The 24,447-nt window shown below is 67.6% G+C and overlaps 1 protein-coding gene across 16 annotated transcripts in view; it reads left to right on the top strand.

The window, feature by feature from the left end:
• Positions 1 to 7,283: 7,283 nt before the first annotated feature.
• Positions 7,284 to 24,447, top strand: part of LOC127482722 (maestro heat-like repeat family member 5) — a 29,669-nt gene continuing 12,505 nt past the window's right edge. For 6 of the 16 annotated variants that reach the window (XR_011389615.1, XM_070075894.1, XM_070075893.1 and 3 more), the window contains exons 1-13: positions 7,284 to 7,504; positions 9,563 to 9,714; positions 10,328 to 10,441; positions 11,976 to 12,124; positions 12,907 to 13,002; positions 13,318 to 13,420; positions 13,512 to 13,625; positions 14,106 to 14,255; positions 17,644 to 17,825; positions 18,077 to 18,153; positions 18,479 to 18,590; positions 23,303 to 23,398; positions 24,159 to 24,305. Coding sequence is in view for 15 of the 16 variants with exons in the window: in XM_070075894.1 (XP_069931995.1) it covers positions 10,357 to 10,441; positions 11,976 to 12,124; positions 12,907 to 13,002; positions 13,318 to 13,420; positions 13,512 to 13,625; positions 14,106 to 14,255; positions 17,644 to 17,825; positions 18,077 to 18,153; positions 18,479 to 18,590; positions 23,303 to 23,398; positions 24,159 to 24,305 (1,311 nt within the window). In the remaining variant the exon portion in view is untranslated. Of the gene's footprint in view, positions 7,505 to 9,562; positions 9,731 to 10,327; positions 10,442 to 11,975; positions 12,125 to 12,906; positions 13,003 to 13,303; positions 13,421 to 13,511; positions 13,626 to 14,105; positions 14,256 to 17,643; positions 17,826 to 18,076; positions 18,154 to 18,478; positions 18,591 to 23,302; positions 23,399 to 24,158; positions 24,306 to 24,447 lie in introns of all 16 variants that reach the window. The other 10 variants (XM_070075889.1, XM_070075886.1, XM_070075900.1 and 7 more) reach the window with 8 other exon arrangements.

Genomic DNA, 24,447 nt, shown 5'->3' with positions numbered 1-24,447 from the left:
GGCCCCCAGCCCCAGCACCGCCCCTCGCTCGCTCCTCTGGTCCCTGCTGACTTCTCGGCTCCTCTTGTCTCGGCCTACAAGGCCCATCTCCAGGCGGCCTCTCTTCTCCGTCACCCCCCTACCCCGGGGGAGGGCAGCCTGGGCCCTCAGTCCGTGGGGCCCCTTGCAGGACCCTAACATGCTTCCCAGAGGCTTTTCTCAGTCACACCTCAGGCCACCCCTCTCTCCCCTGCAGCCCCAAGCCTCCAGTGCCTGCAGGCAGGGTGTGTGCTGCCTCCTCCAGGCAGCCCCCCGCCCCGGGATGCTTGCTCCCCTGCTGGTGAGGGGATCGGCAATCGGTCAGGCCGGGACAAAGCGTCCACCTCACAGCTGGGTGCTCAGCCCCTGACCTGCAGCCCTGCACCCCTCAGCGCCACCCGGCAAGGCCTCCTCACCCACGGGCCCCCAAAAGTCTACTTCCCAAGGTGGGGTTCCTCGTTAGCCCACCCTGTGATGAGGTGGTGCTCTGGGTTGTCCCAGAGAAGTCTGAGAAAGCGGAAGACGGGAACCCCGACGCGAGGCCACGGCCCAGGAGGACCCCGCACCCGCTGTGCGGCACTCCGAAGCTGCAGGAGCCCGCCCCCGGAGCCCCGGGCCGCGTCCTGCCCCCGGAGTGGCCTCAGCTTCCTCGCCAGTAAAATGGGGAAATGATAGCATCTCCCGGGCGGCCGTGGCCCGGCGCTGGCCAGGGCCCCCGTGGGGGGGGGGGCGGCGAGGCTGCCTCCAGAGCTCCCTCTCTCCCCAGCGGCTCCGATTTGGGGCTGTGGATCCGTCCGTGCCGGTTCCTCTCTGTGTTTCCATCCTTGCTCTTCCACCCTCCGGGCGTTGCTATGGGAACTGTGGTACCCACGGCATCCTTGATAGATGGGTTTCAGGCCCTTGCAGGGGCGCGTGTGCGTGTGTGTACGTGCGCTGGGTGGGGGGCTCCAGGAGGGCCTCTGGGGGGGGGCTTTGTGACTGGGGACTGCGGGGCCCAGCAGAGGCAAGGGTTTAGCAGCCCACCTGCGTGCGGTGCCTCTGGCAGCCCCTCCCTGCCGCACTCATGGCCACCCCCAGCCCGGTCCGGGCCCCACACCGTGGGCCCCAGCTCCCCGGGGTGCGCCATCGGCAGCATGGTGGTGTCCGCTCTGACCTTGGTGAGGGGCAGCAGGTCACACCCGGGTGGATCCCGGCCTCCTGTCCGTGTCCCACAAGCGCCTTTCACTGTGCTATGCCTCAGTTTCCCCAGCAGAGAAGTAGGGGCACTGCCAGGCTGGTTCTCAGCGTCCTTCCTCCCCCCTGGGCTGTCGGTGCCACTGCAGGCAGGCTGGGAGGGGGGCGGGGGCGGGGGATGGGACTGCGGGGACGCCGGCAGGAGCTGGCTCTGTGCCGCAGCCGCAGCCAGCAGCGCAGTGCCCGTCCGCCCACCCGGGAGCTCCGTGCCTGGAGTCCCGATGCGTGCGTGGGCGGGAAGGAGAGCCCCAGGGGCTGGCCCTGCCTGCTGCTGCCCTCCCCCCTCGCTGCTGGTCTCCCGCACCTGCCCTGCCCCCCTCCTAGCCCTCCTAGCAAAGAGTGGGAGGGTACTGAGAGGCAGAAAGGGTGGTGTGCAGAGCGGGGTTCTCTAAGTCGGGGGGAATCTCACTGCGTAGCAGGGCTGGTCCCCGTCACACAGGGCTCCAGGGCAGGACAGGGCCTCCCCACTCAGGCAGGGCTCAGAGCCACGCTGTGGGGTCCCAGGTTTCGGCCCAGCACGGGGTCTGCCTGTGTCTGTTCAGGGGCCGGTTCCTCCCGTGTGGGCACGTGTGAGCTCTCTCACCCCTTCCTCTTCCTTTTCCCAGCAATGCAGGGGCCTCCTGCCCTGGCGCCGCCTGGGCCTGGTCCAGGTGCCCCTGCCTGTGACAGCCACAGCGGGCACGCCCTGGCCCGGTCCAGGGTGGCCTCAGCAGGCCGTCTGGCAGAGCCGCTGCCCGGTGGCCTCCCTGAGCCCCTCACGCCCCAGGGAAGCTGCGGCCGCTGCCAGACGGAGCTGGCCTGCTGCGGGGGCTCTGTGAGGACCCCAAGAGCCGTCCCCCCAGGGCCGTGGCTGGGGGTACTGGCCAGAGGTGGGGAGCTGGCCCGCAGCCGGATCACACACCTGCCATCCTTTGGAAGGGGTGAGGTGGGGGGGGGCGTTAGTGGGCAGAGAGGGCGGGGGTCCTGTCCGGAAGAGCCAGCTCCTGCACCCGGGGGACAGTGCCCAGCGGGTCGGTCGGTGGTGGCCGGGCGGACGCCTGGGTGGGGACACGGCGGCACCTTTCCCTCCCGGCCGGCCACACAGGAGCTCTGCCCAGTCTTCTACAGGATACTCTGGCCAGGAGTCACCTTCTCCTGGGTTCAGGGCCGGGCTTTGTTCCCAGGGGCCCACGCCGCAGCTCCAAGACGCAGCCCGGCCCGCCTCCCCCGCCCCTGTGGCAGAGCGGAGGCTAAGGACACCCATTGCCTGGCCGTGTCTGAGGCCCAGCCAGCCGCCGGCCGTTAGGGACAGGGCTGGAACCCGCTTGTCCTCCAGCTCCCACAAGGCGTCCCCTGGAGCCGGCCAGGTTCACGGCTTTCCGTTCCAAGCCCCTTCTTGCTCCAGGCTTGGGCCACACAACCAGGAGGGGGTTTGGCGTGGCTGCCCTCCCCAGGGGTCTGACATGGAAATGGGCTACAAGAACACCACACTCCTTCAAAGATAAAGCAGACAGACGCCTGTCAGGGCTTCACCGAACCCGTTCAGCAGCAAGTGGCCGGCAGGGCGTTGAAACCAGGCTGGTTAACTTCAAGTTCACAGAAAGCAGAGCCCTCCAGGCAGGCCCGCGCAGCTTCGCTGGACAACCGTCCCCAGTGTTTAAAGGCTCAGGAGCAGCGGGAACAGCTCCCTTGTCCTGAAGCCAAAACCAGGGCGGGGGTGCCGCCCCTCCCCCCGCCCCGCACCGGAAGCCACGGCTCTGCCTCTCTCTCCACCTGCGCCCCCCAGGCCCAACACAGCCACCAGCTGGGCTCCTTGTAACAAGACTTGCGAGGCTGACGCGCCCACCCCATCCCGCCTGACGCCTCGACATTTCCAAGGTCTCCCCAAGAGGACAAGGAGTGGGGGGTCCTCCAGCCCTGCCCCAGACTCCGCCCCCTGCGTCTGACTCCACCCATCTCAGGACCTTGAATTCCTTCTTGCATCAGAGCCAAGAACGTGGCCCCAGGCACCCCACGGCCGGAGGAAGGCCAGTCTCCCACGTGGGCAGAGGGGCAGGACCCCCAACACGGCGCTGGCGAATCGGAGTCCACAGCACAGGGGGTAGCCGGCGGGCCTTGCTGAGCCTGGGGTCCAGTCCCACCTGCCCGCACCTGCACCTGCCCCTGCCCCTGCCCCCGCCCCCGCCCCCGCCCCCGCCCCTGCCCCTGCCCCTGCCCCTGCTGAGGTGCCTGGGAGCGCTTGTGACTCGGGCAGGTGGGAGGTGACAGAGAGGACCTGAGGTTTGACAGCCTCGGCCGACTCATGCGGCAGCAGCCGATCCAGGTGGCGCGGCCCTGCCAGCCGGCCTGCGCGACGGCCCGGTCTGTACTGCACAAGCCCGCCTCCCGTGCCCTGTGTCAGCCCACGGTCGCCTTTAGGTTGTTAGGATGACGCCACCATGGCCGGCATTCGTCTCCCAGCATGCACCTGATACCTAGATGCCTCCCATAAAGGGGCAGGGGTTGGGCAGTACTCAAGCCCCGCCCTAAACTCCGCCCTGTTCCAATACTTCTTAAGCCCCCCCACACCACTCCCAGTCATGTGGGGGCTTTTGTCCCCCCTCACCTGCCTGCGCCTGGTTCTCCAGTTTTTTTTTTCTTTCCATAAACCCTGCTCTCCTGTGCACCTGCACTTCTGTAATGGGCCCCCAGCTTGGCCTCTGCCACCCACATGGGAGACCCCAAGGGAGCTCCCGGCTCCCCCAGCCATTTGGGGGACTACACAAGGGAATGGAGGAGGGTCTCTCTCATTCTCTCTCTCTCTGTCGCTTTTCCATAAACCACACCTTTAAAACAAACTGCGTAGTGGGCCCCGCCTGGCGGCTCAAGTCACGCAGGGCCCCCCCACCCCGCCCCAGTCCAGGGCCTGCCCCAATGCAGCAGTTAGCCATGACGAAAACTCTGAGGAAAACAGGAGTGGGTGGCAGCGGCTGCCAGGCCTCTCAGCCCCGCAGGTGCGGCCCCGGGACAGGCACCCAGCTTTGCAGGGAGAGCCCGCGCCACAGCAACCGAATGGCGGCCAGAAACGCAGCCGCGGGGAGGCAGACAAGCCTCGCTCCGCCGTGCTCACCGGGACGGACGCACCTTGCACGCCTGCTCGGTGCCGGGTAGCCCCAGGCCCTGGAAACTCAAGACAGAGCAGGCCCACGGCTGGGGGCCCTGGCTGCTGTGCCCTCCCCTGCTGCCCCCTCCCCCCCGCCGTGCCTCTTCTCTGACCTGTGACATTCGGCACAGCAGCCTGCGGGCACCGCCCCCCCCCCCCCCCCCCCCGCTGCTCAGAGCCCACACTGACCTCCCTGTGGCCCGGCCCGTGGTCACCCACGCCTCCCCACCAGCCTCCCAGCCTTCTCTCACTCCTGCATGGCCCTGGGTGCTGCCCTGCCCAGACGCCGGCCCCTCCCTTCTGCCTACGATCCCCCACCCCGGGACTCCTGGCCCTGTGGCCAGGACACAGTCCAGCTCGCTCCCTCCCTCACCCAGCACCCCTCACGGGGCCTGGCAGTGCGGAGAGGTGCTCGTCCTGCACCCTTCTCCTGGGACCTGTCCAAACGGCGCGCAGCCACGCGCAGCGCACAGAGTGGCTCGGCAATCTGCCCGAGGCCACACAGCGGCAGTGAGTAGAGGGTGAGGTTTGAAGCCTGCTCCACGGGGGTGGGGGCAAGAGCTGACCCAACCCCACCCAGGTCCCCAGGCCCCCGCCCCAGGAAGAAGAGCCACTGCCCTGGTGGCTGCCCCCTCCTGCCCAGCTCCTGCCCTGCCCACTCAGCTCAGAGACTTCTGGGACAACATCAGGGAGCAGGACCGGGCGTCGGGGCGCTGAGGACAGCTGTGCCCTGTGGGCCAGGCTGCAGGGAGCCGCCCAGCTTGCTCTGCATTGCCGTGACTGTGGACTGTGGCACCAGCGACTACCCATGGCCGGCGAGTCAGTGGGGGGAGGTGGGGTGGCTGTGCCACCGGCCTCCCTGGCAGCAGGCCCTCTCTTGGGGACCCCCCGCCCCCGGCCCTGGCCTGCTGCTTCTTCCCTCACCACTCAGCAAACTCCTGTTTGTGCTTCAACCCCCAGCTCAGACCCCCGGGCTGCACAAGGCCTGCCCTGGGATTGTCCCAGCAGAGGTGCCGGGTTCCCCTGGCACTTGCCTGGCGAATGGCCGTCCCCCGCCAGGCTGGGCCCGCTGGGCGACGGGAGGTTCAGGGGACTCCCTGATGCTGTGCGGGCCAACGAGTCAGCCGGTGGCAGCCTGGCGGGAGCGGCAGGGGCCCCAGTCCCTTCCCAGGTGCAGCCGGGGGAGCCCTGGCTGCAGCCGCCCCTGCCATCCTGCTCCCGGGAGGCCCCGGCCTCGGGCAGACCTGCCTCGGGGGCCAGCGGTCCCATCCCTAGCAGTCAGCACCCCACGCGGCTTCCTGTTCCCAGCAGCGAGGCGTGCACACCAGGGCATTAAAGTCAGAGCTCTGGGGGCCCACGGCAGACCCAGCGTGGGGGGTGGCCCCAGGAGATGCCCACGCCCCAGTCCCAGCCCTTCCCTGACACCCCCACACAGCCGGCCATCCCTGCGCCCTCTCCCCCCAGGACACAGTCCACCCCCGCCGGACGCCACCCTGGGCTCCTCCGCAGAGCCTGCCCTGGCCGCATGCAGCCCAGCCAGGGCCGCTGGGTGCTGTGGGCACAGCCCCGGCCCCCGAGCTCCCACGGAGCCCGCAGCTCTGCCGGAAGCTGGAGTTCTGCTTCCCCCAGGATGGAAATAACAAAACCTCCCGCCCCCTTCCCAGCCCCGGCTCCCTGGGCCCGGCCACACCTCTGGGAATCCTCGTGGCCTGCCCTGCCCCCCCCCCCCCCCGCTGCCCTCTGCCTCCCGTGCCTCTGCCCGCCAGCCTTGCCTGTCCCCAGCTTCTCCTGGACCCCTCCAGCACTGCCTGAGGCTGCAGAGGCCCCCTGCCACCCCCGTGCCGTCTTGGCCCTGTGACCCCCACGACCAGGTCCCCAAGGCTCACCCTGGGCCCTCTCGGCGTCCGACCCCCTAGCAGGACCCTCCCCAGCAGGCTTGTGGGTCCCGGTGGTGCCAACACCTCCTTCTCCTCTGGGTCCCAGCACCAACACCATGGCCCCAGCCCTCCACCTCCTCTTCTCCCTTGGGCCCAGCCTGGGCGGGTCAGGGTCATGACCTCCCCCTCCACACCCTGCCCCAGCACCCCCAAATCTCCCAGATCCTGGGGGGGAGGGTCCCTCTGGTCCTTGCAGGGGCACAGCAGGGCTAGAAACACCCACAACCCCCGGAGCAAGCGGGAGGGCGCAGCAGGGCGCTCGGGCGCCCACCACTGCCCAGGGCCTCACTCCGAGGCCCCAGACGCCCGTCTCTTCAGGAGCGGGGCTCCCCAGGGCAGCTGTGGCCGTGGTGGGGCATTAGAACCCTCCCTAAGGTGGCGTTTTCTCCCACGGCGGCTGAGCTGCCCAGGGTCCCGCTCCTTGCCTGCCCCCCTCCCTGCTTCCCACCCCTGGCCCCAGGGTCACTGTGGAGTGGGCGCCTAAGGAAAGAGCAGATGCAGGGTGCCCAGGCCCGGGGCTCGCCGCCATCCTCAGGCCCCGAGGGAGCCTCTGCAGGACACCCTCCGCCAGCAGGGTGTGCGGTCCCCTTGCTGGTGGTCTCCCTGAGCCCTGGGGCAGCTGCTCTAGCCACACGCCCCCCAGCAGGAGGCGCTGGAGACGTCAGCCCTAAGGGTCCTGGGACAAGTGCTGCCAGGGCCCTGTGGGGCAGGGGGGAGGCGCACGGCCCCAGGGACCCAGGCTCTCCTGAACTTGGACAAGGGACTCGCGCCCTGGCCGACCGTCAGGAGTGGGCCAGGGTCTCCCACGATAAGACTGGGGGCTGCTCCAGTTCCTGCAGCCGGGGGGCCTTTCCCCCCTGGCAGACGCCACTGGATTGGCTGACCCCTGCCAGGGATCCTGGCACGTCCCCAGCCAGCCCTCCTCCACCTCCCGGCCTCTGGCCACGGGTGCTGGCGCCTTCCCAACTGCCCACCGCGTCGGTTGAGGGCGGAATTCTCAGAGGGCAGCTCCCGGGGTCTCCAGGTCCCTCGGGTCCCCCAGCTTCCAGATGGGCTTTCTTCCCCAGGATGCAACCCGCGACCCCTGGCGGCTTTGACCCGCCGACCTGACCTGCAGGGGCTCTGTCCCTGGGGAGGTGTCTGTCCCCTGCCCCCGGCCCGCGAGTCCCCGCCGCCCCGGTGTCTGGAGCTGAAGGTACGGTTCACAGCCCTGTTTGTCTGCTACTTTTCAGAAGCCCCTGCGTGGATTTGGATTTAAATACGCATTTTTTCTCCCAACCATTGCAGGTGGGAGGTGGGGGGAGTTTGAAAAGGACTCAGAGAAAAATAAAATAAAATAAAAATCACCCGAGGGTTAAGATGACACTGCTGGCCATACCAGCGTCCCATGCGGGTGCCAGTTCAAGCCCTGGCTGCTCCACTTCCGGTCCGGCTCCCTGCTGATGGCCTGGGAAGGCAGCGGGGGATGGGCCATGTCCTTGGGCCCCCGCACCACGTGGGAGACCCGGATGGAGTTCCTGGCTCCTGGCTTTGGCTGGCGCGGGCCCCTTGTGGGGTGAACCAGTGGATAGAAGGTCTCTCCCTCTCTCTGTAACTCCACCTTCCAAGTAAACCGAAGACCCAACACCCGGAGATAAGTCTCGGCTCTGACCTGGGTCCGGCAGCCCCGTGCCTCGCCGGGACCCCGCAGCTGCCCGCACACCTGTGGTGGCTGAAGCTCCCAAGCACGCGTGCATTTTCTACACATTTCTAATTTCTCCCGCAGACTGGATTCCTGGGAGCGGGGTTCACGACAGGTGACAGGTGCCGGAGAGGGCAGTGGGATCTGGGAGCAGGGCCGGAGCCCGGGCAGCTCCTCCCCACGGGCCGACGGCCTCCCCACTGCCTCTGCCCCCTGGGCTGGCTGCTGGCTTAATTAGAACTATGTTAATTAGAACCGTTTAACCGGAGGCAGAAAGAGAGAGATCTTCCATCACTGGCCCAGTCCTCACATGCCTGCGACAGCCAGGGCCAGGCCACGCCGATGCCAGGAAGCTGATGCCGGGGCGACCTCGCGGGTGGCAGCGGCCCGGGTACTGAGCCACCAGCAGTTCCGGCCTGGCGGCGGGTCAGCAGGAAGCCGGGTCTGCAGCTGGGCTGGGGCCGGGGCCAGGGAGTGGCCCAGGGGGCCTGCGTGGGGCAGGGCGGGGTGAGTGGGTGCCAGGGCGAGGGTGTGCGGCAGGAGAGCTGGGGCAGAGGCTCGGGGTGCGTCCGAGAGTCTCCCTTCCCAGGAGGGGCTGTGGCCGGCCACAGAGCTGGCCCATGGGGCGGGCAGGGGCTAGCAGGGGCTCTGTGCAGCTGGGCGGCCGTGGCCAGGCTGGGAGCTGGCTGCACTGGGGTGCCGGGGCAGGGCTTCCTGAGGGGGGAGCCCAGGAGGGTGGGGGCCGCGGGCAAGAAGCTAGTGCAAGGGTCTGGGGTCTGGGGCGGGGTTGGGGGGTCCTGCCTGGGACCTGGAGCCTTCGCCCCCAGCTGCCCTCCAGCCGGCCCCGGCCTCTGGGCCACAGCCTCAGGCCACCTGCACACCCTCCGCATGTCCCTGCTGCCTGAGTGTCCGACAGCCTGGGACCTCACCGTGCCGCCTCCAGGAGGCCCCCAGACCCACCCACACTGTCCCAGCCACCCCGGCTCCAAATGGGATGGCTTGAGAATGGCTCCACCTTTTCCACAAGGGGTTTGGGGAAGCCGTTTGCAGGGGTGGTGGGAGGAGCCAGGGAGGGGGCTCCTCCTGGCACTGCCAGGAGGGGGCCAGCTAGGGCACGGCATGCGGGGGCGGGGCGTGTGTGTGCCTTGGGCCAGGTGGGCCCGGCAGAACCAGCACAGAAGCGGGGTGGAGCCCAGCGTGGCAATGAGCGCAGGCTCCCAGGACGGGGTCTCCGACAGCGGCTCAGGCCGAGTCCAGGCAGGGGTGGCCAGGGGCGGGCACAGGGCTCCCCAGGGGACAGGGCGGCCACCAGCCCCTCTGCAGCTGCTGGACGGCTGGTGCCAGCAGCACAGGCCACACAGCGACGTGGGCCCGGGGCACGGGGTGAGGGCCCACCCTCAGCCCCCGCGCTGGCTCAGCCACTCAGCCACTCCCTCACCCACTCATTCACTCATTCATCCCACTCATTCATTCATTCATCCCACTCATTCACTCCGCTCATTCATTCATTCACCGCTCGCCCCGCGCTGCGTCTCGTGTCACCATATCTGCATTCACATTGCTTCGCCCCAGGTGCACACAGGACCCCACACCCAGAGGCGGAGTGCAGGGGGCCGTGGAGGGCTCAGCTGTGCGGTAGGACCGGGTGGTGGCGGTGCCCAGCTCCACAGCGCACCAGGAGCTGAGAGAGCCGCAGACAGGGCAGGCGGAGGAGGAGCACCGAGGTGGGCTCCGTGCAAGGTGTGGCCCCGTGACGGGGGAGGGGCAGCAAGGGCTCGGAGAGGTAGGGACTGCAGTGGAGACAGGCCTGCTGCCGGGCAGAGGGGTCCCGGGTGGCCCCAGCGCCTGGAGAAGCTGACTAGTGGCCAGCCGCTCAGGGTGCCGGGGCGCAAGCCCAGGTGTACACTGGTGACCAGGAACTGACCAGCTGACCACGGAGTGTGTGGGCAGCAGTGGGGCCGCGCGGAGGTTCCGGCCTGGTGCGTCTGGCTGGAGGCCAGGGCAGGTGGGCAGGGTGGGCAGAGGGATCCTCAGAGCCACCGCCGCCCACGCCCACGTGAGGTGGGCGGGGGGGGGCGCAGGGCCACCCTGTGGGCTCGGAGGGGGTTGTGGCCATTGGCGCTGCCCACACTCCCAGAACCCAGCGTCCCTGCAGGTGGGGTGGCTGAGCCGGGCATCAGGAGGGGCACGGGGTGCCGGCCAGGACTTCCGGGGCTCCGATGCCGGCCGCGTAGCAGGGTCAGCCCCGGCCAGGACCCGGAGAGCCTCCGAGGAAAGGGCTTGGTGAGGCGTGGGGTGTCCGGCGAGGGCTGAGAGCGCCCCCTTGCGTCCGTGCAGGTCCTGTCTCCCCAGCGGCCGCCCCGGCCATGTCGGCCCCGCTCAGCGAGCTCCTCCGCCTGAACTCGAGCGGCGGCACCGCGCTGCAGGAGGAGATGCAGGAGCTGGAGAGGGGTGAGCGGGCCTCGGGGCCGCACGCCCAGGCCCTGGGGCTCCTGCCCGGGAGGCGGGAGACAGACTTCTGGAAGGGCTTGGGAGACTCCCCACGGACCGGAAACCAAGGGTGCTCCACCCCTGGCCGGCTGGCTGGCCCCTGCCCCCACGCCCTCTCAGCACCTCAGGCCCCGGGGGGCAGCTGGAGGGGAGGCCTCAGTCCTGCCCCACGGGGAGGCAGCTCCAGTGCTGCCGGGGGCCCAGCCCACAGCGCTCAGCGGCCAGCCAGCCTGCGCTGGGAGCCCGGGGCACACACACGCATCGAGCTCCTGCCCCACGTGGGTGGAAATTCACTCGGCCACATGCGCTGCGGACCCCCATTGCCCTCAGCAGCTCGGGGGCCCCCGCTGCAGGAGGCGGCCCAGAAGCCAGCCGCCAGCGCGGCGGAGGCCGGGGTGGGCAGACAGGAGGCTCTCGGGCCCGGACCCCACACGTGCAAAACCCACGGCGAGCCAGCCGCACCGGCTGCCTGCCTCGCGCCCAGTGCCCGCTGCATGTGGCTTTCAGCGACCCCCAGCCCCTGGAGGCTGCGAGGCCGGCGTCGTCTCTGCTGCCCCTGGTCCCTGGCCGGGGGACCACCTGTCCTCCATGCCCCTCCCTGCCCCTCCCCGTCCCGCGCCCGTGTGGAGGGCTTGGCCCCACTCAGGAGGTTAGCTCGGGAGGGGTGGGGGCGAAGGGGGCGGGGCTCACCGCAAGACTCCTCCCCCTCTCCAGCCTGAGGTCAGGAGAGGACCCCCTGCCTGCCTCTGTACCTCCAGTTTGAGGTTTTGTCTTTTTTTTAAAAAAGATTTATTTGTTTATTTAAAAGGCAGAGTGACAGAGGCACACACACACACACACACACACACAGTCTCCCACCCGCTGGTTCACTCCCCGGATGGCCCAACAGCCAGGGCTGGGCTAGGCCGAAGCCAGGAGCCTGGAAGTCAGGCGGGGTCTCCCACGCCGGTGCAGGGGCCTGCAGGGGGCCGGCTTCCGCTGCTCCCCAGGCCATAGCAGGGAGCTGGACCGGAAGCCGAGCGGCCGGGACTCCAGCGTGCGCTGACGCGGGCAGCGGCTTCACTGGCTGCACCCCGTTCCAGTTCTGAAATGTACACGTCGCCGTGTCAGCTACTCGGTGCAGGAAACGGGGATTTAGGTTAATGTGTTTCAATGTGGCAGCTCCTTTGGGCCCGCCCCCCAGCCAGCGCACCCTCTCACTGGTCTGAAGGCTCCGGTTCTGGCTGTGGTCCAGGGCCCCGCGTCCTGCGCTGGCTCCGGCCGGTCCCTGCATGCTCACTGCGTGCCAACCCCCCGGGCCCGGTCTCCGCCCCTAGGACTGTCTCTGTGTCCGGCTGCCAGGGTGCCCACCTGACTCTGGGCGGGGTCTCCAGGCGCGTTTGGGAGAAGCGGCCCTGCTGGTGTGAGCTGGGGGCCATCTTCCCACGGAAGCACCGTCAGGGGTCACGCAGCGGCCAGGGCCAGCGCGGCCCAGCCTGCCCTGCGTCCTCCGCAGACCTCCTGGACGTGGGGCTGCAGGCAGAGCCCCGGAGCTGCTGCGCCGCCCTGAGCGAGGAACAGGCCAAGCAGATCCGGTTGATGACGGCCTCGGAGCAGAGCCCGGTGCTGGAAGCCATTTGCCACTGCCTGGATGAGCACAGCAAGGTGGGCCCCGAGAGCCTCTCCTGCCGCCCCCTCTGTGGGCCTGACCACCTGGGGGCCCTCGGGGGCTCCCGCTGTGGCCCCAGTGCTCACGCGCCCGAGCTCGGCTCCCCCAGGCTCCCCCAGGCCTTCGCAGGCCCTGAAGCCCCACCCACCCGCTCTCAGATGCCCGGTGGCCGCTGGGGCTGCGTGACCGGCAGTGGGCGATGCCGTCTCAGGCTCTGCTAGCGCTGGCCTCGTGTACAGCTTCTCCAGTGGCGGGAGAAGGGGCAGCAGGACCAAGCCCTGCTGGCTGCCCCACCAGCCCGGCCGTCTGCACGGAGGCCTGGCTGAGGGCCTGGGGGACCACCCCGGGTGGCTGAAGCCCCCAGCCCCTCCTGGGGCTGCCGTCCACTCTGAGCAGCCAGGCGAGGAGGGTGTGCGTGCTTGCGGACGGAGGCTGGCTGCACGTGAGAGGCCCAAGGGCCTGGGCCCACAGCCGGCCGAGCCGGGGGGAGCGTGGCTCAGAGGGGTGGAGCCTCCAGGGGGTCAGGGTGGCTGGCCGAGCCACGAGGAAGGGTTGGCCTCCTCCCTGAGCCGGGGTCTGCAGCAGAGGAGGGCGTGGCCAGTCATTCGTGGGAGGAGGGCTGCTGGGGCCACTCTGCCCTCTCCCCGTGCTCTTTGGGGGTGGGTTCCTGTCCTAGGCCCCTCTGTCCTGTCCCCCCGAGCTCTGTCCTGCCCTGTGTGGGGGTGGGCGGGGTGGCATGGAGCCGAGAGGTGCCCCCAGCCCCGCGCTGTCCCCACAGCTCGCTGGGGGAGGGCAGCTGCTCACCTCCGAGGACAGCCCCATCCAAAACCTCATGAAGTTTCTGTACCTGGACCCCCAGCGGGCAAAGGAGAAGGTAGTGCCTGGGCCAGAGACCCCTGCGGGCGGCCTGAGGAAGAGCAGGTGCCCTGCCCACGAGCCTGGAGCCCTGGGAAGCTTGGGAAAGACAGGAGGGCTGCCTGGAGGAGGCGTGCCTGGGCCCCAGGGTGGAAGCCCAAGGGAGTTAGGCAAGGAGATCCTGCGTGTTGCAGGGACGGGGAGCCGGGTGGGCCTGGGTGTGAGTGAGGGTCCCACTCAAGTGCGCCCCAGGGGGCGGCAAGGGGGCAGCTGTGTGGCCGGGGCCCCGGCGCCCAGCAGGCCCTCGGCCACCTCCCCAGGTGTTCCTCTTCAGCCTGTACGGCCTGGTGCTCCGGGAGTGCGTGGACACGGCCCTGGTGAAGAGGTACCTGACCCGCCTCCTGGACTTGTCTCACCAGTGCGCCCCCCAGCGGGAGGTGGGCTGCCCCGCCCGGCTCCCTCGGAGGTGGGGGCGCGGGGGGCACCAGCGCCGCGGCCGGGGCCAGCTCACGGGGTCCTCTGCCACAGGGCATCGCGCTGGCCATGGGCTTGGCGTCCACCTCGCACCTGGAGGTGGTGTGGGCCACGCTGGAGCACCTGGGCCGCACCCGCTTCCTGAGGTCGGCCCTGCGGGACGGCCAGGTAGGGGCTCGCCGGGGCGAGCAGGCTGGGGACGCTGGGGGCCTCCCAACCACCTCCCTCTTGCTGGCCCCAGCCGACCATCACCTGCTCGGAAGGTGTCGCGCTGACACCCCCTGCCGGCGGAGGTCCAGGTCCCGGGGGCCTGCCCTGACCACGCGATGTGTGTGGCCCTGGCCTGGATCATCCCGTCTGCTCCAGCGGCCGGAGGAGGGGCGGCAGGACTAAGTCCTGCTGGCTGCCCCCCAGCCCAGCCCTCTGCAGGAGTTTGCGCTGAGGGACTCCACCTTCTGGGCCTGCCAGGGCCCGGGAACCTCCCCCGGGAACAGCAGATGAATGAGAGACAGCTGAGGGATGAGGCAGCCTGGGAACCTGCCAGCTGGGGGGGCTTCCTGGAGGAGGTGGCTGCCCAGGACCCTGCCCCTGCTCCGGAGGGGTCCGGGGGCAGGCACCAGGCCCAGCTCCGCCCTCCTCCCCCCGCAGGAGTCGGACCCCGACCTGCGCTGGAAATGGGTCAGCAGCACCTCCCTGCTGTGCTACGGGCAAATGGCCATGCACGCCAAGGAGAAGATCCTGCCCTGGGTGGACAACATAGCCTCGCGCATGGTGTACTACTTCTCCAGCAGCAGCCGCGTGAGCGCCCAGCTCCCTCCCGATGTCCCTGCGCTGACCTGGGGCACCCTGGCTCCCTCCCGATGTCCCCGCGCTGACCCGGGGCGCCCCGGCTCCCTCCTGATATCTACACCCAGATCCGGGCGCCCTGGCTCCTGACATCCCCGTGCTCACCTGGGCACCCCGGCTCCCTCCTGACATCACCCCACTGACCCGGGGCACCCCGGCTCCCTCCCAACATCCCCGCACTGACCCCGGGTGCCCCGGTTCCCTCCTGACATCCCCGTGCGCACCTGGGCACCCCGGCTCCCTCCCTACATCCCCACGCTGATGCCGGGAGCCCCGGTTCCCTCCTGACATCCCCGTGCTCACCTGGGCACCCTGGCTCCCTCCTGACATCACCCCACTGACCCAGGGCACCCCGGCTCCCTCCCTACATCCCCACGCTGACCCCGGGAGCCCCGGTTCCCTCCTGACATCACCCCACTGACCAGGGGCACCCCGGCTCCCTCCCGACATCCCCGCGCTGAACCAGGGCCCAGGTCACCCATGCAGAACCGGCCTGGCATGGCCAGGGCAGCAAGGCCGGCTGAGGGTGGGGCACTCTCCCTGCTCCCGAATCAGGAAGGCTCTGGGAGCAGATCCACAGGGACTGCTGGCTGCTAGCACTGGGCGTGCATGCGTGTGTGTGTGTGCACAAGTGTGAGTGTGTGGGGTGCGCGTACCTGTGTGCACATATGGGTGGAGGGTGAGTGCACACACTTGTGCATGTGTGTGTTTGCACGAGTGTGGGTTTGTGGTGTGTGCATGCCTGTGTGCACATGTGTGTGGAGGGTGTGTGTATGTGTGTGTTTGCATGAGTGTGAGTGTGTGATGTGTGTGTGCATGAGTGCGAGTGTGTGGTGTGTACATTTGCATGTGTGCACGACTGTGAGTGTGTGATGTGTGTGTGCATGAGTGTGAGTGTGTGGTGTGTGCATGCCTATGTGTGTGTGTGGAGGGTGTGTGCACATGTGTGTGCATGACTGTGAGTGTGTGGTGTGTACATCTGTGTGTTTGCACGACTGTGATTGTGTGATGTGTGTGTGCATGAGTGTGAGTGTGTGGTGTGTATATTTGCATGTGTGCACAACTGTGAGTGTGTGGTGTGTGCACATGTGTGTGGAGGGTGTGTGCACGTGTGTGTGCATGACTGAGTGTGTGGTGTGTACTTCTGCGTGTGTGCACGACTGAGTGTGTGGTGTGTGTGTGCCTGTGTGCTCGTGTGTGTGGAGGGTGTGTGCGCATGACTGAGTGTGTGGTGTGTACTTCTGCGTGTGTGCACGACTGAGTGTGTGGTGTGTGTGCCTGTGTGCTCGTGTGTGTGGAGGGTGTGTGCACGACTGAGTGTGTGGTGTGTACATCTGTGTGTGTGCACGACTGTGAGTGTGGTGTGTGCGTGCCTGTGTGCTCGTGTGGGGAGGGTGTGTGCACGTGTGTGTGCATGACTGAGTGTGTGGTGTGTACATCTGTGTGTGTGCACGACTGTGAGTGTGGTGTGTGCGTGCCTGTGTGCTCGTGTGTGTGTGGGGAGGGTGTGTGCATGTGGGGGGGTGTATTTTGTGGATCTCTGGTGTGTGGTGTTGATGATTGCACTCATGTCCGTGATGTGGGGTGTGTTTGTCGTGGAAGTGTGTGCGTCCGTGTGTTGGATGGAGGATTGCAAAGATTTGATGCAGGGAGTGGACGTTTGTGCTTAAGGTGCCCGCGTCCCACATCAGATGACCCAGGTTCCCTCCCCGGCTCCGGCTGCTGTGCCGTGCAGACCTGGCGACGGGCCTAGTGCCTGGGAGACCTGGATGGAGTTCTGGGCCCCCGGCTCTGGCCCCCCGCTGGCCCTGGCTGCTGCAGACACTTGGGGAGGGAACCAGAGGAGGAGAGCTTGCTCCTTTTCAAATGAATACAAATTTTAGCATTATTCTATTTTGGTGCAAAAAAATGGAAATCCATGCATTTTTCATAATATTCATTTTCCGTGAACCATTTGCAGACACGTTTGTGTGCTGTGTGTGTGGCATGCATGATGTGTGGCTATATGCGTAGTGTGTGAGGGTGTTACAGATGGTGCCTGTACCTTGTGAGGATGCGTGTGGTACACGGATGTGAGGTGGGTGGTGTGTGTCCTGGGGCTGGGTGAGGGTGTGTGTATATAGTGTTACATGGATGTGTGTGTGTGTGGCATGAGGTGTGTCACGTGGATAGGGTGTGTGGTGCGTAGTGAAGGTCTGTTACATATACTCTGTGAGGAACGGGGGCCTGTGCTACATGGGGCTGTGAGGGCGTGTCAGGGGGACAGTGTGAGGTGTGGGGTTGTGTGCTACACGGGGCTGTGAGGGCGTGTCAGGTGGATGGTGTGAGGTGTGGGGTTGTGTGCTACACGGGGCTGTGAGGGCGTGTCAGGGGGACAGTGTGAGTCAGGTTGTGTGCTACATGGGGCTGTGAGGGCGTGTCAGGGGGACAGTGTGAGGTGTGGGGTTGTGTGCTACACGGGGCTGTGAGGGCGTGTCAGGTGGATGGTGTGAGGTGTGGGATCGTGTGTATCCGGGGCGGGTGTGTGAGGCGTGGGGCCGTGCGTACCCGGGGCGGGTGTGTGAGGCGTGGGGCCGTGCGTACCCGGGGCGGGTGTGTGAGGCGTGGGGCCGTGCGTACCCGGGGCGGGTGTGTGAGGCGTGGGGCCGTGCGTACCCGGGGCGGGTGTGTGAGGCGTGGGGCCGTGGGTACCCGGGGCGGGTGTGTGAGGCGTGGGGCCGTGCGTATCCGGGGCGGGTGTGTCAGGTGTGGGGCCGTGCGTACCCTGGGCGGGTGTGTGAGGCGTGGGGCCGTGTGTACCCGGGGCGGGGTGTGTCAGGTGGACGGTGTCAGGTGTGGGGCCGTGTGTACCCGGGGCGGGTGTGTGAGGCGTGGGGCCGTGCGTACCCGGGGCGGGTGTGTGAGGCGTGGGGCCGTGTGTACCCGGGGCGGGTGTGTGAGGCGTGGGGCCGTGCGTACCCGGGGCGGGTGTGTGAGGCGTGGGGCCGTGCGTATCCGGGGCGGGTGTGTCAGGTGTGGGGCCGTGCGTACCCTGGGCGGGTGTGTGAGGCGTGGGGCCGTGTGTACCCGGGGCGGGGTGTGTCAGGTGGACGGTGTCAGGTGTGGGGCCGTGTGTACCCGGGGCGGGTGTGTGAGGCGTGGGGCCGTGCGTACCCGGGGCGGGTGTGTGAGGCGTGGGGCCGTGTGTACCCGGGGCGGGTGTGTGAGGCGTGGGGCCGTGGGTACCCGGGGCGGGTGTGTGAGGCGTGGGGCCGTGCGTACCCGGGGCGGGTGTGTCGGGTGGCTGCAGGAGTGATCCCGCTGCCGCCCCCCAGCCATCTCTGCTGCTCTGCCTATCAAGGGAGCGCCCGCCCACCTTTCCTGACTCTGCGCCTCCTTTGCTCCCGCCCCCGCGGCCAGGACGAGACCCTCAAGGGGAGCTTCCTTTCGGCGGCCATGATGCTGGCGAGATCCCTCAGGCAGGAGCCGGGCACCCAGAACTACCGGTTCTCTCAGATCCCGGAGCTGGTCCAGTGTCTGCTGGTGCGGGGCATCCTAACCCCGCCTGGGGGCGCGGCTGGGAGGGGCCCTGGAGGAGGGGGTGGGGCCCCTGGCGTGGTGGGCGTGTCCCCAGGGGAGGTTGCCTGTCCGGGAGAGGTGGACAGGTCCCAGTTGGGGTGGGCGGGTCTCCGGAGAAGTAGGCGGGTCTCCGGAGAGTTGGGCGTGTCCCCGTCAGGGTGGGCGGGTCCCGTGGGCTGGGCCCCACGCCGCCTCCTGTCCGTCTGCCCTCCCAGTGCGTCCTGCAGCAGGAGCCCAACTTCCCGGGGTCGGTCTTCCGGCAGAAGGCAATCCTGGTCATTGCGGAGCTGAGGTAGCTCCTCCTGGGCCCAGGGACGGAGGAGGACGGGCGCGGGCGGGCGATGCAGCAGGGCTGGGCAGGCCGGGGCTGGGCCGCCGTCTCCGGGCTGGCGCCTTGGCTTTGCCTCACGGGCAGCACAGAGGGAGCCCTGATCCTGGCCACGCCCATCTCCATCCAGGGCCCGGTCACCGGACAGTGCCTGGGTTTTCTCCCAAGCAAATGTCGCCGAGCCCAAGAGCTCCCTGGCCAGCCCCAGGCCAGGCCATGTCCGTCCCCGGGGGCGTTGGGTCCCAGAGCGGGGCTGCAGACAGTGAGAGCCCCCCCGCGTTCCGTGCAGCAAGCTGCGGCCCCACCTGAAGCCCCTGGTGAAGGCCAGGGTCCTGCACGTGTGTTTCAGAAGCGTGTTCGAGCTTCCGCCCGCGGACCCGCAGGCGGCCCCGGAAGTCACGGTGACGCCCCGCCCCACCCCGGGTGTGGGTGCGGGGGGCCCCGCCTGGCGGGCGGGGGGGTGAGGGAAGCGTTCTGGCGCAGGCTCGGGGTCCCCTGGCTCTGGGTCCTGCCCGCTGCCCTGGGGCCCTGGCCCCCCGCCGCTCCCGGGGGCTGTGAGATTTTAGGGACCCCACTCATCAGCCCCGCGCTGCGCTGGCCAGCGGCCGGGACCCTGCTTGTTCTGCAGCGAGCTGGTAGACGCTGGCTGTGCCTCCAAACACGGGGAGCCCCGCGCTGCGGCCACGCCCCCCTTGGCTGGGGGCTCCTGCTCCCCGGAAGCAGTGCCAAGAGAGAAATAAAGTTGGGGTGCTGCGTGAGGGAGGGGCGGGGAGGTAGGGGGCCCGGCTCTCGCTGCTTGTTCTGGTGGGGGGAACCCCGCGGAGGGTCTGGGAGGCCCTGCCCACCACCGTCTTTCCAGTAGGCACCCTGTGAGTCCCAGCAGCCAAGGGCGCCACGGGGGCCCGGGGGGCCAGGCAGGCGGGCTGCGGGGGTGGTTCTCAGCCGAGTCCAGACCCAGCAGCCCTGCTTCCTGTGCCTGTGTGGGATCCGTGCCCCTCACCCCAGCCCCTGGGATCTTCCTCCCCCCAACCCCTCAGCCCCTCGCGGAGAGCACTTTACAGTTTGCAGTTTTGAGATTTCTTGGTTTTGCATCTTCTCGGAAAGGCAGACAGACGCCTGCTGGTCCACTCCCCAGAGGCTGGGTGGACACTCGGAGCTTGGGATTCGTTTGGGTCTCCATGTGGGTGGCAGGGGCCCCAGCACTTGTCACCTGCTGCTCCCGGGGTGCAGGCCAGCAGGGTGCTGGACTCAGAAGCAGAGCGGGGCTTGAGCCCAGGCGTCGGCGGAGACGGAGATGTCAGGTGCCGCACACCCTGCGCTGATTCAGACGCGCAGCGGGGAGGGGCATTTATTATTTTTCTTTTTAGCAAACTGCCCAGCTGTTTTCCAAAGTGGCCAGGCTCCCTCGGTGCCTCTGCCCCGCCCCCGCCGGCACCTGTGAGCTCCTGCCTGTCAGGACAGACGTTGGGTTTGGTCCAGCGCCGACACGGCCAGTTCCGAGCCTGCGCCTTTGCATTCTGCCTCGGTTCCAGAGAGCTTCGGGGTTGAGGCCGGAGTTCCTGGGAGCCGGCCCGCGTGGACGTGGACGATCTCCAGGCCAGGCTCCCGTCCACTCCTGTTGGCCGCTGAGATGCAGTGCGGGAGCCGCTCCCCGCCAGGTGGAGCCCCTCCTTGCAGTCTGCCGGTCGCTCCTGCACTTGCTTGGAGTTCTGCCATTAGGTCTAGAAGCTTCTAGAAGTCCCCCTGCTGACACCGCCCGGCTCTGCCTGGCTGTGCGGCGCTGGCTCCGGCTCTCACCCGTGAGGTTCAGCATGGTGGAGCTTTCAGGTCTTTGACGTTCAACCCCAGGGCGCCACAGGATCTCAGTGGGTCCCAGGAGGCGGCTCGGCCCTCTTAGCCGAAGGCGCCCCGAGAGCGCTTAGGAAAGTGGAGGAAACGTCAGACCTTAAGCTGTGCCCCCAGCATGAGCCCCACCAGCCGGAGATACTTCTTGTTAGGGACACCGGAGGCCGTCCCTTGGACCCGTGGGCGTGGGACACAGCCCAGCCCCCGCAGCCGCCCTTCCAGTATTACCTGCAGAAGGGTGGGGCCCTGTGAGCACTTGCATAAAAATGTATTTTATTCATTTGAAAGGCAGGGTTAGAGAGAGGTGGGGGAGAGAGAGAGAGAGGTGGGAGAGAGAGAGAGAGGGAGGGAGAGAGGGAAGGGTGGGAGAGAGATGGGGGTGGGGTGGGGGGTAGGGGAGAGAGAGAAGTGGGAGAGAGAGAGGTGGGAGAGATGGGTGGTGGGAGAGAGAGAGGTGGGGGAGAGAGAAGTGGGAGAGAGAGAGAGGGAGAGGTGGGAGAGAGAAGGAGAGAGGGAGGGGTGGGAGAGAGAGGAGGTGGGGGAGAGAGAGGTGGGAGAGAGACAGACAGGCAGAGAGAGGTCTTCCATTCGCTGGTCCACTCTCCAATTGGCCGCAACAGTTGGAGCTGCACTGATCTGAAGCCAGGAGCCAGGAGCTTCTTCCAGGCCTCCCACGCGGGTGCAGGGACCCAAGGACCTGGGCCACCTCGCACTGCCCTCCCAGGCCACAGCAGGGAGTCAGCACCATATCGGATGCCGGCCTCACCCGCTGTGCCGCGGCGCTGCAGACTTTAAGGTTACGAAGCAGAAGTTAGAAGGAGCCGGGTCAGCACCGCAAGTGGGTTCGCCGGATGCACTTCCCTGTGGGACGCTCAGAAGTCGGCCGGGTCGTCGTGCTGGGAGAGGACCCCGGGGACGCTTTCCGGGGAGCTTTTCCGGCAGAGCCGCGGTGGGCCCTGGAGAGCCTCTGCCGCCGTGGTCCTGGGCAGTCAGAGCGCTGCTGCCTGCCTGTGCTCTCGGCCGGTCCACGCTGGCTCCGCCTCCCGCTGACCACGGCCCTGACTGCGCCATCGTCCCGGGCTCCACCTCCTGCTCCAGTGCTCTGGGGAAGCTGCCCTCGGCCACACACACACACGCACACGCATGCGCACACACACCAGTGCTGGCAATTCCTCCCGCTGCTCCGCTCTCTCCTGTCTGCAGCCGATCCGGGGCCACCGCGGGGGCACTGGGGACGCAGCAAGTCTGCCCCGCTGTGACTATTCCGTGGGAACCGAGGGGCTGGGCCACCCGGGATGTCTGTGGGTGGTGTTGATGGCTGCATCGCCACCCTGTGCCTCCACACGCGAAGCCACAGTGACCTCGCAATCCCCGGGCCAAGCGCACCACAGACGCCACGCTGGTCCTGGCTCTGGCGGTAGCAGGATCCATGTGGCCGACCTCTTTCCCAAGCCATGTCAACCTCCCCAGACCACAGGCTATCCCCACACAGACACGCCCACCCGAGCTCCTCCCATGCACTGACACGCCCACCCGAGCTCCTTCCCCTACAGACACGCCCACCTGAGCTCCTCCCCACAGACACACCCACCTGAGCTCTTCCCCACAGACACACCCACCTGAGCTCCTCCCCACAGACACGCCCACTCGAGCTCCTCCCCACACAGATACGCCCACCCGAGCTCCTCCCCACACAGATACGCCCACCTGAGCTCCTCCCCACAGACACGCCCACCCGAGCTCCTCCCCACAGACACGCCCACCCGAGCTCCTCCCCACAGACACGCCCACCCAAGCTCCTCCCCACAGACACACCCACCTGAGCTCCTCCCCACAGACACACCCACCCTGAGCTCCTCCCCACAGACACACCCACCCTGAGCTCCTCCCCACAGACACACCCACCTGAGCTCTTCCCCACAGACACACCCACCCTGAGCTCCTCCCCACAGACACACCCACCTGAGCTCCTCCCCACAGACACACACACCTGAGCTCTTCCCCACAGACACACCCACCCTGAGCTCCTCCCCACAGACACACCCACCTGAGCTCCTCCCCACAGACACACCCACCTGAGCTCTTCCCCACAGACACACCCACACTGAGCTCCTCCCCACAGACACACCCACCTGAGCTCCTCCCCACAGACACACCCACCTGAGCTCTTCCCCACAGACACACCCACCTGAGCTCCTCCCCACAGACACGCCCACCCGAGCTCCTCCCCACACAGATACGCCCACCCGAGCTCCTCCCCACAGACACGCCCACCCGAGCTCCTCCCCACAGACACACCCACCTGAGCTCCTCCCCACAGACACACCCACCCTGAGCTCCTCCCCACAGACACACCCACCCTGAGCTCCTCCCCACAGACACACCCACCTGAGCTCTTCCCCACAGACACACCCACCCTGAGCTCCTCCCCACAGACACACCCACCTGAGCTCCTCCCCACAGACACACCCACCTGAGCTCTTCCCCAGACACACCCACCCTGAGCTCCTCCCCACAGACACACCCACCTGAGCTCCTCCCCACAGACACACCCACCTGAGCTCTTCCCCACAGACACACCCACACTGAGCTCCTCCCCACAGACACACCCACCTGAGCTCCTCCCCACAGACACACCCACCTGAGCTCTTCCCCACAGACACGCCCACCTGAGCTCCCCACATGCAGCCACGCCCACCTCGAGTCCCACCCACACAGACACGCCCACCCGAGTCTGCCCTCAACTGTTCCACATGCATTTCTGTGAATCTTTGAAGACTCCTAGTACAAGGCAGTGGGATGTAGGCTTCCATTTTGTTTTGTTAAATATTGATTTGTGTGACAGGCAAAGGGCCAGAGAGAGGAAGAGGGAGAGGGAGAGACAGTGGAGAGAGAGAGAGAGAGAGGGAGAGGCGGTGGAGAGAGAGAGGGAGAGGGAGAGGCGGTGGAGAGAGGGAGAGGTGGTGGAGAGAAAGAGAGGGAGAGGCGGTGGAGAGAAAGAGGATCCTCCGTGCGCTGGTTCACTCCCGAAATGCCTGGGGCTGGGCCAGGCTTCAGCCGGAGCCGGGAACTCCATCCAGGCCTCCCACTGCATTGGCAGGAAGCTGGCTCGGGCCTGGGGGTGGCTTTGGACCTGCCAAGCTCAATGTGAGAGGGAGGGTGACGGGAGAGGGCCCCCGGCGTGGGACCCGACCCGACACCACCAGGCTCGGCAGGGAGGGGGGCTGTGGGGTGGGGCCAGCGACCTGAGGTGGCCTCTCGCCCTCAGACTCTGTACAAGGAGACCCTGTGCGCTCTCCACCTGCTCCTCCGCACCTTCCTCAGCGAGGACATGGGCGTGAACGAGGTCTGCTTCCTGCTGCAGGTGAGCGGCCGCAGGGCAGGGGGCGGCCGGGCAGAGCCTCCCGGAAGGGCTGAGCTGGACGCTTCAGGTGGTCCCAGGCCCTGCCAGGCAGGGGGCGCCCTCCCTGACCACCTCCAGTGCCACTGCGTCCAGAAGAGCCTGGTGGGGCTGGCAGCCCTGGGGATGGGGTCGCAGGCACAGCCTGGGGGAGCTGCAGGCAGGGGCACAGCAGGTGTGCAAGATGGCTTCCTGGAGGCGGCGGCACTGCGCTGTGCCTGAGGAGTGGTGCCGTCAGCCAGGTAGGAGGGTGATAGAGAGGTGGGCCGGGCCCAGAGCTGCGCACCTGGTCCAGGAGGAGAGTGGGAGCTGAGTCCTTCTGGAAACAGAGGCCAGGAGCAGGTGCAGAACCCAGCTGGGCTCTAGGGGCTCCTGGTGGGGGCCGGCGCCCCAGCACACCTCCGGGCTCCTCCACTCACCTTTTTGTGCACCCCGCAGCCCACTCCCTGCCCCACCCGCGCCCTGAGACACGCCCACCCCAAGCTCCACCCCACATCCTCAGGAACGCCCACACAGAGCTCTGCCCCTTACTCAGACATACCCACCCCGAACTCCACCCACCCAGAGCTCCACCCCATCCCCAGACACGCCCATCCCGATCTCCGCCCCATCCTCAGACACGCCCACCCCAGCTCTCTGCAGGCGCCCGGCTCCCTAACAGGCATGGCTATGGGGCGGGGCTCTGGTGGCTGGCAGGTCCTGAAGGTCCCTGTCTCTGCCCCAGCACACAGAGCCCTGGCTGAGATCGGACAGGAGCCACGAGCGCCAGCGCGTGGTGCAGTGCATCTTCCGGCTCCTGCAGTACGTGGTGGACTCCCTGAAGTTCGCCGTGAGTGCGCTGCACTCTGGCCTCGGGGAGGACAGTGGCCAGGTGGGCTCAACCCCCAGAGCACCAGGGTAGGGGAAGACCAGGGATCCGCGCCCCGCACCCGCTGGTTCTTGCAGCCAAAATTCACTGCGCACCGGCCGCCGCGCTGTGCACGGAGAAGACAGGGTCCCTCGCCCTGGAAGCC

Source organism: Oryctolagus cuniculus, chromosome 6, assembly GCF_964237555.1.
Source record: "Oryctolagus cuniculus chromosome 6, mOryCun1.1, whole genome shotgun sequence".
NCBI lineage: Eukaryota > Metazoa > Chordata > Mammalia > Lagomorpha > Leporidae > Oryctolagus > Oryctolagus cuniculus.
This window is presented reverse-complemented; position numbering and strand designations above follow the sequence as displayed.